The 13,363-nt window shown below is 39.7% G+C and overlaps 1 protein-coding gene across 1 annotated transcript in view; it reads left to right on the top strand.

Annotated features, from left to right (window-relative positions):
• Positions 1-13,363, top strand: part of Vps13c (vacuolar protein sorting 13 homolog C) — a 152,811-nt gene that overhangs the window by 22,092 nt on the left and 117,356 nt on the right. The window contains exons 6-7 of the mRNA XM_052187918.1: positions 8,760-8,869; positions 11,443-11,502. Coding sequence (XP_052043878.1) covers positions 8,760-8,869; positions 11,443-11,502 — 170 coding nt within the window. The remainder of the gene's footprint in view (positions 1-8,759; positions 8,870-11,442; positions 11,503-13,363) is intronic.

The raw sequence follows: 13,363 nt of genomic DNA, 5'->3' as shown, positions 1-13,363 counted from the left end.
CCAAGTATGTTTTTCTTATGTAGAAGTGTTGATTCTTTACTAGAAGTTACTAATGCCAGTCCTAATACTGAGGCTACATAATGGAAGAAAACATGTGAAAGCCATAATAGTTTTTCCCTTTTCTCTTTCACACTTTAATAAAACACGATCAGATTTTCTGCTATCTAGGCATAGTGGCATATTTAGGTATAATGATACATAATTACTCATTTATAGTTAGTTACATATGTAATTAATATTTTACCTTTGTGAAATCTCCAACTCACTGTTTTTCTAGCTGTTTGTAATAGCTTAAAAAGTAATTAAGTATTTTCAGTGCTCTATAAGAAAGGGATGATCTGGTCTGTTTTAGTAGTTGATGGTTTAATTGGCATAGTGATGATAACTTGGCTCCACGCTGATGTGTTTGAGCCGGGTGGATTCTCCTGCTTTCTCTATGGAGGGTGAAGGCCTGTGGATCTAGTCCTGCATTTGATCTCTTAGGTCTGTGCAGTAGGAAATGCGAACATGGCAGCTTCTTGGGTGATAAATTTTAGGATTTGTTAGATGTATTTAAAATTCAGAAGGTGAAATTCAGTTTCACATACTGGGTTCTGAATGTAACGGATTAATTTAGAAATTGAGGAAATGTTGAGAGATTATTTTCCTATAACTGAAGGAAACTGTTTTATCATTTTGACCACATTATAAATATCCTTTCCTAGTTTCTGTGGGCTATGCACCATCTTCTTGTGAACTTTTTATCTGAATGATAAACATATCCTTTAATTCAGTGATTTTTAACCTTCCTAATGCTGCAACCCTATGATGTGGTGACTTCTAACTATAGAATTATTTCATTGTTACTTCATAATTGTAATATTGCTACAGTTATAAACTGTGGTGTAAATATCTGATATAGTGGATATTTGTTATTTGACACCTGATGGGAATGTGACCCATAGGTTGAAAACCATTGCTTAACTGCTTCCCGTCTCATCATATTAATTAATACTTATTACATAATTATCACACTTTCTTCAGACTTGCTCTCCCAGTTTTCTTGATTTTAAAGCCTGGGGTACCATTGCTTCTATAGAGCCTCAGAGAGGAGATACTCAGGCCTGCATGGGCAGACAGATACAAGGGAAGATAAAACCCTTGTGTCACTTTACTCTAAAACATGTAACTTCCTTAAAATGCTGTTACTGTTGTTTGGAACAAAACAAGAAGTTTTTTATTTCAATTTTGTAGAATTTGCTTAGCTATAAAAATAAATTTTTTTCCCTTTTATTTCTCTGGAGTGGCTTTCTGTACTTGGGAAGCCATCATATACAGCTTCTCCTATGTTAGCTTCCACATTTAAAATGTTAATTTTGAAAGGTGATATGTACAGACATTTAACAATCCAATGTCCCCCATAACACTTAGAGTGATTGATGGCAGTCCTTGTGCACACTCTGCTGTCTTTCTTACCCTGTTCTTATGTTTTAGGAGTCTCAGTGTGTAGTTTTCTGGTTCACTGAATCTGCCATTGCTGTTTCTTTTCACCGTAACCCCTGTCTTCTGTTGACACGAATCTAAAGGCCACAGAGACATGCCCTTTGCATTTTCGCAGTCTGAATGGGTCATAATTTTAGGCCAGTTACGTACTATGACAAGGTAATTGTTCAGTATAAAGGTCTAATGACAGACTGTGATTATACTTCCTTCTAGAAGTCTTGTTTGTCTTGACTTGCAGGCATTCCCTTCATTCTTTGTTTAATCTGCTATGGAATTCACTAAGTGTAACACATATGACTTGGGGGTTTCTGGTGTTTTCCAGCTGCTTTAGTTCCTGTTCTGGTTCTCTCTATTATTATTTGTTTTCTTCGAGTTTTCCTTCTGAATTGCCTGTTTTCCTCTGGTTTATGTTTTTAGTGATGCATAAATGAGCCTGTCTTCCTCACTAGGCAGGACCTCTACTCCTGAGCTTCACTGTCAGTGCTTGCGTAGTTTGGGTGTGCACACGTAGTCTTGCTGAGCCTGCCCCGTTATCCCTCTACTGAATTAGCTCCTCCATGGCTTCCGTGCCTGTTCTTTTGTTTCCTCCTGTGTTTGCTGGACCCATCTAATAGCTCTCAGTGTGACTGAACATTCGCTCTAGGCTGATAGGTAGATTTCTTTTGGGGGGGGTAGAATATCACATACTAGATTCTGGAAATAGTAGTTCATACCTGTAGTCCTAGTACATAGGAGGATGAGACAGGTGAGGTTGACTGTAGAACTGTTTCAAAAAACTAAACACATACACACACACACACACACACACACACACACACACACACACACACATATACAGACACACACACACACACACACACACACACAGAGGCAGGAAGGCAGGCAGACAGGCAGACAGGCAGACAGAGACAGGCAGGCAGACAGACAGACAGACAGACACACACACACACACACACACACACACACACACACAAACTCTCCCTAAGAAACTTCCAACCTCCCAGACCTACCAATCAAACAACAATAAAAACTCAAAACACAGTATTAAGGAGGTTCAGAATTAGGATGTTGCATGCTGTGTCTGCTAGCTTCTGGGTAATTTTGAGGCACTATGCTCTGACATGTTGCTGAAAATGGAACTCTGATGTTAAGCAGTTTGAATTGGACAAGTAAGGAGTTTTGTTTGATGACAAACAGGAGAAAGTGTTATGTCCCATCCAAAAGGCCCAGGTAGAGTGTTAGGAGACTTCAGAATGGCTTGACACTGTTAAGTTGTGCAGTTCAGTGGATTCTGTGAACATGGAAGAGAGAAAAAGCTCTCAGGTTGGGGAGGCAGGGTAGACAGGGTAGAAAAGCCCAGAGCACATGTGGGGAACAGCTGAAAGTTAAGGGGTTTGAGAGAGAGTAGTTGCATGTACAGTTAGGAAACTAGTTGAGCTCACTTTAAAGAGATTTGAATGACAGGGTGGAGAGGTCAATGACCACATTACTCAGTGCAAAGGTGAACTTTAGCCTCCAGCCTGTCCAGGAGGGGAGTTCACAAGCCTTTTTTTAAAAGTCTGAAGTTGCAGTCTGGCTGTGCTTCCTTTGGGAGGGAAGTGGGAGAGGGAGCTATCTAGCGAGCCTTAACCTGAGTATGTAAAGGCTGCAGGCAACTTATCTGCAAGGAACACTTTATACAGTGAAGTAAAAGGAGACGTTCTCATTTGACTTTAAAGTTAGTGGCAAATATCATAGGAATGTAATAAAAGTGGGCCACATCTCAGGCAGGAGGAGAATCCAGATGGCAGATTTGTGTTGTGTTTGAAAATGCAAGATGACAGTGAGACCCAAGCTGTCAATGCTGTTTACCTGCCTTGCCCAATTTCATTGTTTCAACTTTCATGATGGAGAATTTTAGTTTGAATATAAAATGAAGGTTTATATGTTGAAAGAGTAGACGTGGTGTCACTGGGAATGTTTCCTGAGGGGCAAGCATGGTTTTACATCCCTGGCTCTTCACATGTTCTGCAATGTGGTTCTGAGTTTTGAAGTTAAGTTTGGGTGCATTTCCCATGCAAAACTAAAGGTGTCTTATAATGCTTTGCGTTTTGGTTCCTGCTGCCGTGGGATGTAGGTGCACACTCAGGGGAGTTCATGTATGGCTTGGAAAACTTGCTTTACAAGGACGTCAAGCCTGGTGGGTATGCATGGTTAATTTTACCTAACTTCATGAAATTAATGTTTTTTTTTTTTTTTTTTTTTTTTTTAATGCCTGAGTTTTTAGTGGAGTCCACTGGATAGTGCGCATCCTTTGGGAAATATGGAAATGTAATTCACGCTCATACCCTTGCCATCTTTTCCTTTTCCCTCCCTCCCCATTCACTCATTCACCGAGTTTTTGAGTGTCTTCTGGAAAACGCTGTTCTGGGAGCTTGCTGTTTGTGAGTGAGCAAGCACAGTTCATTACCTTTATAGAATTCTTAGCATTGCAAGTGACAGGGAAACTTGTACAGCCCTCCCTTTGACCATAGTTTTCAGTACAGTAATAGTGTTTTCCACTGAGTGCTTTCTCTTGCTTACAGCAGAGATTTTTAAATTTGCAAGAAGCAGTAAGATAGAATAAGTATGTTATATATGTATATGTATATGTATATATATATATATATATATTATATATATATATTAGTACTTCATCCAGAGCCTCAAGGAGGACCCCTGTGTTTCTTCTTTTGTCTTACTGCTTGTGCAGTCTTTTCCAGTCTGTTGTCCTGTATAGTGTGCTGAAACCTGAAGCTTCACAAAAGCAAAGTGAAGGCTGTTTGCTGTAGGATTTATAATGGGAATCTTATGTAACTACACTGTTTACCAGATATTTAGCAACAGTTTCAATATTTTAAATGAAATGTTATGTCTTTATAACACTTCAGGAATTTATGTTAATTTTAGCACAATTTAGATTTGCTTTGACTAAATAGTGAGTTTGAATCTCAGATTTCAAATATTGAGTGCTATGGTAGAATTCCTCTGCAGATAAAACTTCTTTAATATATATATTTATTTTGACAGTGGGAGAATTTGCATGGCAGTTTTGTAGCATTAAGTGAAATTATCTTACGAACAATTTTTTGCTGGGCAGTGGTGGCACATGCCTGTAATCCCAGCACTCTGGGAGGCAGAGGCAGGTAGATTTCTGAGTTTGAGGCCAGTCTGGTCTACAGAGTGAATTCCAGGACAGCCAGGGCTATACAGAGAAACCCTGTCTTGAAAAAGCCAAATTCAAAAAAAAAAAAAAAACCCTAATTAAAAAAAAGAACAATTTTTCATTTACAAATCTACATAAGATAATAACCATGGCTGACTATTAATTTGTTACTTTACAAATCTACCACTGTTGTACCAATGGCTAACTGCTAATTTGTTACTTTACAAATCTACCACCTTGTAACAATGGATGACTGCTAATTCGTTACTTTGTTCCGTATGAGGATAGCATGGAGAATCTCAGGACCCATTGTGCAGTTTTACAGGCTGCAATGAACCAGCTCTCTGCTGTCACTGCTGCTGGTGTTTTTGGGCCCTTCTAGGAACAATCTGCCTGGAAGTTACAGTGAATGCTGGTGACCTATCCTAACACCTTACACAATCACCGGCCTTGTAAAAGACAGCAGAAGGCACATTGAGGGAAGCCTTAGCTGACTCATAACCTTTCTTCTTTTAGATTTTAAAGTAATCTGGTAAAGTGAGACTCACAGAGCAGTAAGAAGATTCCTTTGATGTTGGCATTGTCCTTCCCTTAGCTGGGAGCTCATGCGTGGACTTCATGACAGTTTCCCCCTTCAGTTTCTGAATGCATATTCTTCCCTTACTTCGTGTCACTTTTTTTTTTAAAACATTAGAGGATCAATTCTCAGGAAGGCAGAGCTATTAGAACTATTTTTATAGTGATATTAGAGCATTTAACTTTTTACTGAGTTGAAATTTGTATGCTTGTGTAAGCAATGGCTTGTAACTCAGTGGCTGCCATGACCTAATTCAAGGAGGGACAGCTCACTGGGCCACTGGCCACTGTGTTCTTTGCTACTGTGCACTCATTACAAAAGCAAAAGCAAATGAAGTGTATCAGTATTTCTTAAAGGGTTTTCTTGACAAAATAGGATTTTAATTTAGCTGGACACTAACTGTTGAGCAGGTCTCTACAATCTTGTGGCCCACAGAAGAAAGCATGTGTGCAGCATTTCTGGATGTGGAGGTAGCTAGTCCTCAGGGATGATTTTATTCATGCACATGGGTGAATTGTGTGAAGTTGCTTTTTATGGACAAAGGCCATTTTTAATTTAAAGATTGACAGATTGTCATCATTCAAGTTTGAGTGTGTAGCTACTACACAAAACAAAAAGTTGGCATATTTGAGTAGTAACACTTGGTGCTCTGAAGGAAACATTAGAATTTTAAGAACCCCTTATTTGCCACCTCGAGCTTGATAACCACTGGGTATGGCCAGACTTTCCCATGAGACTGAGGTGATTGCAGCAAATTGGTCTCTTGTGTTACATGCCGACAGGCCTGAACATGAGGAGGCTCTGCCTCGCTCACTACAGCATGATTTCCATATGCCCAATGATTGGCGAGTCAAGGCTGTCTGAGAGGCCCATGTCACATGCACGGTGGCTAACTGTCTTTAATTGGCTGACTATAATTAGATGATAGATCTTGATTTACAAACCTAATTAAGAAACTACTTACTAAGCTTAAGTGCATTCCTCATAATTACACAAGACCATGCAAACTCTCTCCCTTTTTCTAGTTGCATACCTGCTTTAAAATCCTATTTTCATCATGTACTTCAATCAGAACAACATATGTCAGCAGATTGAAGACCGAAGCAGATATGTGAATCTCATCATCTGCCATTAAGCCAGATATCAAAGGCTTCCACTAAAGTCAGATATTACATTTGTAGAAATGTAAAATCATGTGATTCCTACCACTGTGAATATATGTAGACATATATATGTATATATATTATACATATATGTAATGCATAACTAAAAGTAATCAAGTCATGGTTTAATATTATTTTGAATGAATTAAAAATAGTTTGTGTTTTTATTTTAACATCATAAATATGAATAATAATATCCTATATTACTAATAATCTCTGCAAATTGCTCATGCTTTAAATGTGAGTTTAAAGGGTTCCAAGACCAAAGTTTTGAGAACTGTTTTTGAGTATTGGAGAATCAGAAATTTATTCTTCATTAGGTTAAATAGGGACTTTCTCTCAAAACTCTGTAGCATTTTTGTAGACTTAAAATGGTTTTAGGAGGTCTGACGTGGTGCCTCCCATGTTAACATTAAGGATAGAACAGGGGCTAGAGCACTTGTGAACTAGAGACATAATGGTCAGGCCTGGAGGCTCTAGCCCAGCGCAGTGCCTCTCTTACCTTCCCCACGTGGGGTTTCTCTGAGAACTCAGTCTTTCGTATGTTTGATTTATGGAGTGGAATCAGGAACTATCACCGTGTTAGGAAATGCTAGTGGCAGTGCCATTCAGCTTCAGTTATGTGTATAAAGGACTTCTGAAAAATTAGTTTATTATTGTAATTCTAGCTTTTGTCTTAATATTATGGTAGAGCAATTTGCAAATATCAACAAAATAAAATAGAACTTTCAGCTATATACACATATATTCTGATCATATTTTGGTATTTTGTTATAATGTTTATGTGTAGATGTTTTAATTCATTTGAGCAGGCATATATTATGGTTTTGCTTAGATATGAATCTCTGTCCTTGGAAGCCTCTTGTTGGATGGAAGCCTCTTGCCCACTGGCAAAACAAATCAGGCAAACACTTCAGATACAGCACCCTTGTTATTTATTAGGGTTTTGGGTAAGGTACAGGCCCTGAGGCTGCAGAGATCTGTGGAACACTTCGTACAGGGGGTGAGTCATACAGCAGGAGTGTTGGACATGAGACAGCAACACCTAAAACTTTGAGGACAGCAGCCTGATTGCAGAGTGGTATGTAGGGAGGCAACAGCATTGGCGTCAGTGTGTTTTGGAAATTACAAATGACAGTTTTGCAGTTTGCCACACATGGGTGGCTGGCATGTGTGGCAAAGACCAGGCCTGTGTCATGCACACACATTTGATTTTATTTGTTAGGCTGCAGAGAGCCTTTACATGATTTGGAACTGACAGGCTTACTAGTGAGTTAGATGTAGTCCCAGTGCAGAGATGGTCCTTTTAGCAGAAGGTGAGGATGGGGAGCAGAGTCAGGAGACTACGCAGGACTGCCTCTGAAGGAGGTCAGGCCATGGCTAATGCCTGGCTGGCAGTTGAGCAGAACACAGAAGGTTGGGTAAGAAAGGTGTTGGCTAATGTGAAATTGCCAGATAAGGAGATACAACTTAGGGGAACCTCTGCTAGCTGAATGTACTGTTGAGTATGCGTTTTAGACCCTTCTACTTCCAGGAGCTTTACCTCATGCTCAAGCAGTTTTGTTTGTGAAGATCATCATCTAGAGAGGCCATGGCCCTCAACCCAGTCATTCCATTTGTATTCCTGCCCCTGCTGCACATTGCTCAAAACCTTTCCCCAAAGGCTTTGTATCATCATCATTACATTTCCAGTATTTGGTAACATTGAACTTAAAGTGACACTGCAATGTGTAGTTATAAATATTGAAACACCATTGGGAATGGATACATTTTATCCATATTTTATGTAATTGGACTTGCCAAATTATTCTCTAGATTAAAGGTTGTTCTTTACTGCAGAATGTTAATACAGTAAAGAAAGCATGTGAGTTTGTGTTTATGTTGAAGTAGGCCAGTCAGTGTAGACAGAGGTAAGTCTCACTGAGCTTTGATGTCAGGAAGAATTCTCGTATTTTCCTTTTCTGTCCTCTTGTCTGCTAACTTGACTTTTATCCTTTTCTCACTAAAATGCTTCCACTGAGAAGGACGTAAGCGTAAAAAGCACAAAAAACATTTTAAGAAACGTTTTAAAGGTCTTGATCGCTCCAAAGGTAGGTACAAGCAGTTCTCTACCTGTGCTGTTTATACACCTTGATTTCTGTCTAGGAAGGTAAAATGAGCATTAGTGTGCAGTTTAAATATAAAACCAAACTTTAAGCTGGAACTGTTTATCAGATTCTAAACTAAATCTAAGAAAGGACCCTAGAATACGTTGCAGTTCCCGTTGCATAGTGCCTTTAGTGCTCTTCGGCCATCGGTCATGAGGGGGGAGAATTGCAAGTCTTGAGCTTCTGTTTTTTTCTCTTTTTCATAGATAAGCCCAAAGAAGCAAAAAAGGATACATTTCTGGAAAAACTGGCAACTCAAGTAATAAAAAATGTTCAAGTGAAAATTACAGACATTCACATTAAATATGAAGATGATGTAAGTAATTTCAGTATTTTGTTAGCATTAAATGTGTTTTATGATATTCCATCTGTAGATTAACTGAGCCTAATTTAAATTTAAGATAGCCACTCCTGTCAATATGCTAGTGGTTCGCCCTCTCCAGTAGAGAGTGTCAGCCAGGCTGTACAGACACAAGAATAGTGTGAAACCGCTGCACGAGCTGACTCTTCTCTCTGTGTTTATTTGGATTTTGTTGTATATATTCTGATGTAACCTTAAGAAATGAATTTCATTGATATTGTCAAAACAATTAGTTGTGAAAGGTGAAGGAGTTACTGTTGGTAACGGCAGTCAGTGGGCAGGGCCTCTGGTCAGTGAAGTTTCAGCTTCACTGCAGCCCCTGCAGTGGGCCTGAACAGCTCAGGAGCAACCACACTGCGGTTAGAAGCTGGTTTTGTGAGGGAAGTCAACTTGGATTCCCATGTTCATTTGCCTTAAGTTTGACTAGATTAGAAGACTGCTGATAGACAGGATTTTATTTCCCCTTCCTGGGTTCTTTGTGTGACAATATTCAATGAGATGCATTTAAACCACACCATTGCTCATTTTATCTCTTGGCTTTCTGGAGGTATTAAAGTAAATTTTACTAACTCAGATTCTCCTGCTATAGCAAGTCAGGAGAAAAATGTACCTAGTGCATTATGGAAATGAGTTATTGTTAAAGCTGTGTAGAGAAATGGCACATTTCTATACTGTGGCTGCAAATGCAAATGATTAGAACTGGTTTTGAAAGCCGGAGTGCTTTCCTCAAAAACCTAAGATTAAGAGTACCAGAAGACCCAACAACTGATTTCTGGGTATAAAGCTGAATACATTGAATGAAGCATCTTGAAGAGACATCTGCAGGTTTGTTTATAAGACCCTAGTTACAGAAGCAGCTGAAATGCAGTGGGCAGATGAATGGCTAACAAATATACTGTACATTTCCACAGTGAAATACTGTTAGACTTGAAAAAAAAGGCAGTTCTGTCATTCACGGCAACATGGCCAGAGCTGGTGATTGTGATAAAGTGAAATACACTAGTTACACAGAGACAAATACTGCATGATCTCATATATATATATATATCTGTATATATATCTATATATCTATATATCTGAGTATGAGGATTATAGGTGTGTTCCACCATGGCTGACTCCATTATATATTTATATAAGTTAAATATTTATATGTATTAATTGCAAATAAAGTATCTGAAGCTGTTAGTGCTTTCCAGCTACCCCAGAGCATATACACGTTTCCTGTTTGATACCGGTCTGTCTGACAAGACTGTGGCGTTCCATTCCGATGACATAGAACAACATTCACAATTTCTTGTCTCATAGTTCATGCTTCCATCACAAGCAAATGGTTGTCTATGGCTTTCGAACATCTTTCAATGGTCACAGACAACAACATCATGCACATTGTGACACAGGCTAGACACCATTTATAAATATCATGTATCAGAGTTCAGAAATAGAAAAGCAGTTCATCCTTGGTAGATTTGCAGTAAATAGACTTGGTAAAGTAAGTATTAAGATTCTAAAACATGGCTGCAAGAGGAGGATTGAAAGTTCAAGGCCAGGCTGGATTACAAAGTGAGATCCTGTGCCAAGAAAAACAAAACAACCTCAGCAAAACACAAGACCTAGAGCTTTTCCTTACCAGACACCTTTGAAGTGTCAAGGGAAGTAAAATTCTGAAGATGGTTCAGGTTTCCAAAGATGGAAATCTCAAGTGCTGGGGCAATTATTTAGTGCTGAAGTCATAGTCTGTGGAGAACACCGTGATACACTCAAGGTCCATTTCTTTGTAACTAAGCAAGAGTCTGCCGGCCATAGTTCTGGAGCTTCTTAGTTGTAGGAAAGCAGTCCTGGGAAATGCCACCCACATCAGTGGCATGGGAGCTGCCATGATGCTTCTGTGGACACACAAGCATGTCAGGCCCCCACTCCTGTCTTTGCAGGTCCCTGGCCTGTGACTTCCTCTTGGACATGTGTTTACCTGCTGCCTAATTATTATTTTTATTATTAAATTTACATTTTATTTTAAATTTAAATTTTATTCTTTTGAGAATTGCATACACAAATCCTGTATTTATATAATTTCCAACCCTCCCTGCCACACCCTCCAGCTCCTTCTGTATTTCTACAACTTTGTCTCAAATTCATGACCTCTTCTTTTTAAATCATTATTTTTAGTTACAAAACAAAACAAGACAAAACAAAACAAAACCCAGCCTCTGAATCCATTTGGTATTGTTCATATGCACACATGTTTTGGACGGACCGTTTATGGGGAATGTTGTCTGTTTTAAAGGCTTCACCATCTTTTTTTCCACATTAATTTATTTATTCACTTTATATCCAGATTAAAGTCCTACCACACACAGCCCCTCCCCCCATGCCCTCTTCCCCTTCTCTCAGAAGGGGGGCACCACCCTCTAGGTACCAACCCACGCTGGCTCATCAGGTCACTGCAGGACTAGGCACATCCTCTCCCACTGAGGCCGGACAAGGCAAGGCTCCGCCCTCTTATATTTAATGGTCCCTTTCTTCTTTGATAGGTCACGGATCCAGAAAGGCCGCTTTCGTTTGGTGTCACCCTGAGAGAATTTAGTCTCTTGGTAATGTTGGCTTATTTAAAAACTTCTTTGGAATCTGTAAAGTATTAATATTCTGAAAGCAACTGAATCGCCTAGGGCACAATGTTGCTTTAAATAGCTTTTATATTTCTGAAGAATTCTCTTGCTGCACATTTTCTCCAGGCTCACCATTTTCAGTAATATTTTTATATTTAGTAATTTTGATTTTTAAAATGTTTCCACATTACACATGTTAAAGCATTTAGAAGAAATAAATACTGTATCTTGCCCATGTAGGGAAGGAACAGATGGCTGTGTAGTGTTCTGAGCTTATACTTTGTAATATTTTGTAGGATCTCCAGAGATTAGGCAAAGTGTGAGTGTGTGTGTGCGTGTGAGTGTGCGTGTGCGTGTGCGTGTGCGTGTGTGTGTGTGTGTGTGTGTGTGTGTGTGTGTGTGTGTGTGAGTGACTGGGATGCGTTTGTTATTCATTTCGATTAGATACTTCATAATACAGATTATTTTCTTTAATCTCTTAAGAAATGTAGGGTATGTATAGGCAGAATGGATTTTTTTTTCCTCTTCTAAGTAACTAAGTGGTAAGAAACATGCTAGGGGACATGAAGTAGCTTTCGATCAAGCAGAATATACAGTAGCAACCAGAGTCTGAGTTCTTAAGGTTAGGAGGGACCATTGATCCAGAAAACTGAGCCTAATAGTAGACTTCATAAACAGCATCATACTTAACTTTGAGTGTCTAAGAAGTAAAAACAAGCAAACAAACAAACAAACAAAAAACAAACAAAGAAATAGCAGACCACTCCACCTGGTGTGTGAGGCATACTGAGTGAGTGGTTTTAGAGTGTTTTACTGCGTGAGTGGCTTTGCTGTGCTGTGGCCCTTCCCCAGTCTTTGCTCAGAGCACCTGCTGTTTTATCTGCCCCTGTAGCCAGTCCCTTTGACAGCCTGGTAATTTTGCTCAGGTTTTAGAACTCGTGTGAGGGAGTGTCTTGCCTTTCTTGTTTGATTTTACTTTCTTCTTAGGGTTTATTAGTGCCCTCCTTCCCTCTCCCTGTCTTCCTGTGTGAGATTCATGACCTCTTGTTATCCAGGGACTGAGCTGGGCTTCTAGCTAAGACACTTACCAGCTGATTCAGAGCGTCCTTTGTGTTTTGTGAGACTGAGTCTGTCTAAACTCATTGGCCTGCTTCAGCTGCTGGCCCTCACTGAGAAGAGGCTGTCAGGAGGCTTGCTGCCTCTTTGTACACACGCCGTTTTTCCTCTCCTCTTCTCAGTGACAGCCTTACTTCCATATTAGATCCCATGTCTACAGATCTCATTGTCTCCACATTCCTGCTTTCTGTTATCCCCTCTATAGATCATCTTGCTTTTCTCTTTCCCTACATCTTCCTATAAGCAGTTAAACACTTTTTTTTTTGAGACAGTCTTATTATGTAGCTTTGGCTGGCCTTGAACTCATGGAGATCCTCTGGCCTCTGTCTCCTGAGTGCTGGTATTAAAAGTGTGTGCTATCATGCCAGTCTTAAACATTCTTGTATCTTCATCACAACAAAGCTGAAAAAGGCTCTGTTTAGTTTCCATCTCCCGCCCGACTCTCTAACCACCTCTTCTTCTCCACCCTCTCCTCGGCCAGGCTTGCTGAGAACTGTCTGCTTTCCATGTCTGCCTCCCACTCAGTTCCTTCTGACTCTCCAGTCTGGCAGCCATGGATGTTAGTACTTGGCCCTGTCAGCCATGCTGCACACAGGACTGTGCTGACTTCTATACTCATCGTGTTTCCATCCCACCTTACAGCAACTTTTAGTTTTTGAGAACGCATATCTTCTTCACGTGTACATACCAGCTCCCTGTTTTTATTCACGTCCATGACTTCAGATGTGTA

Source organism: Apodemus sylvaticus, chromosome 7 (genome assembly GCF_947179515.1).
Source record: "Apodemus sylvaticus chromosome 7, mApoSyl1.1, whole genome shotgun sequence".
Classification (NCBI taxonomy): Eukaryota; Metazoa; Chordata; class Mammalia; order Rodentia; family Muridae; genus Apodemus; species Apodemus sylvaticus.
Note: the sequence above shows the minus strand (reverse complement) of the source record. Positions and strands in the feature narration are given on the sequence as shown.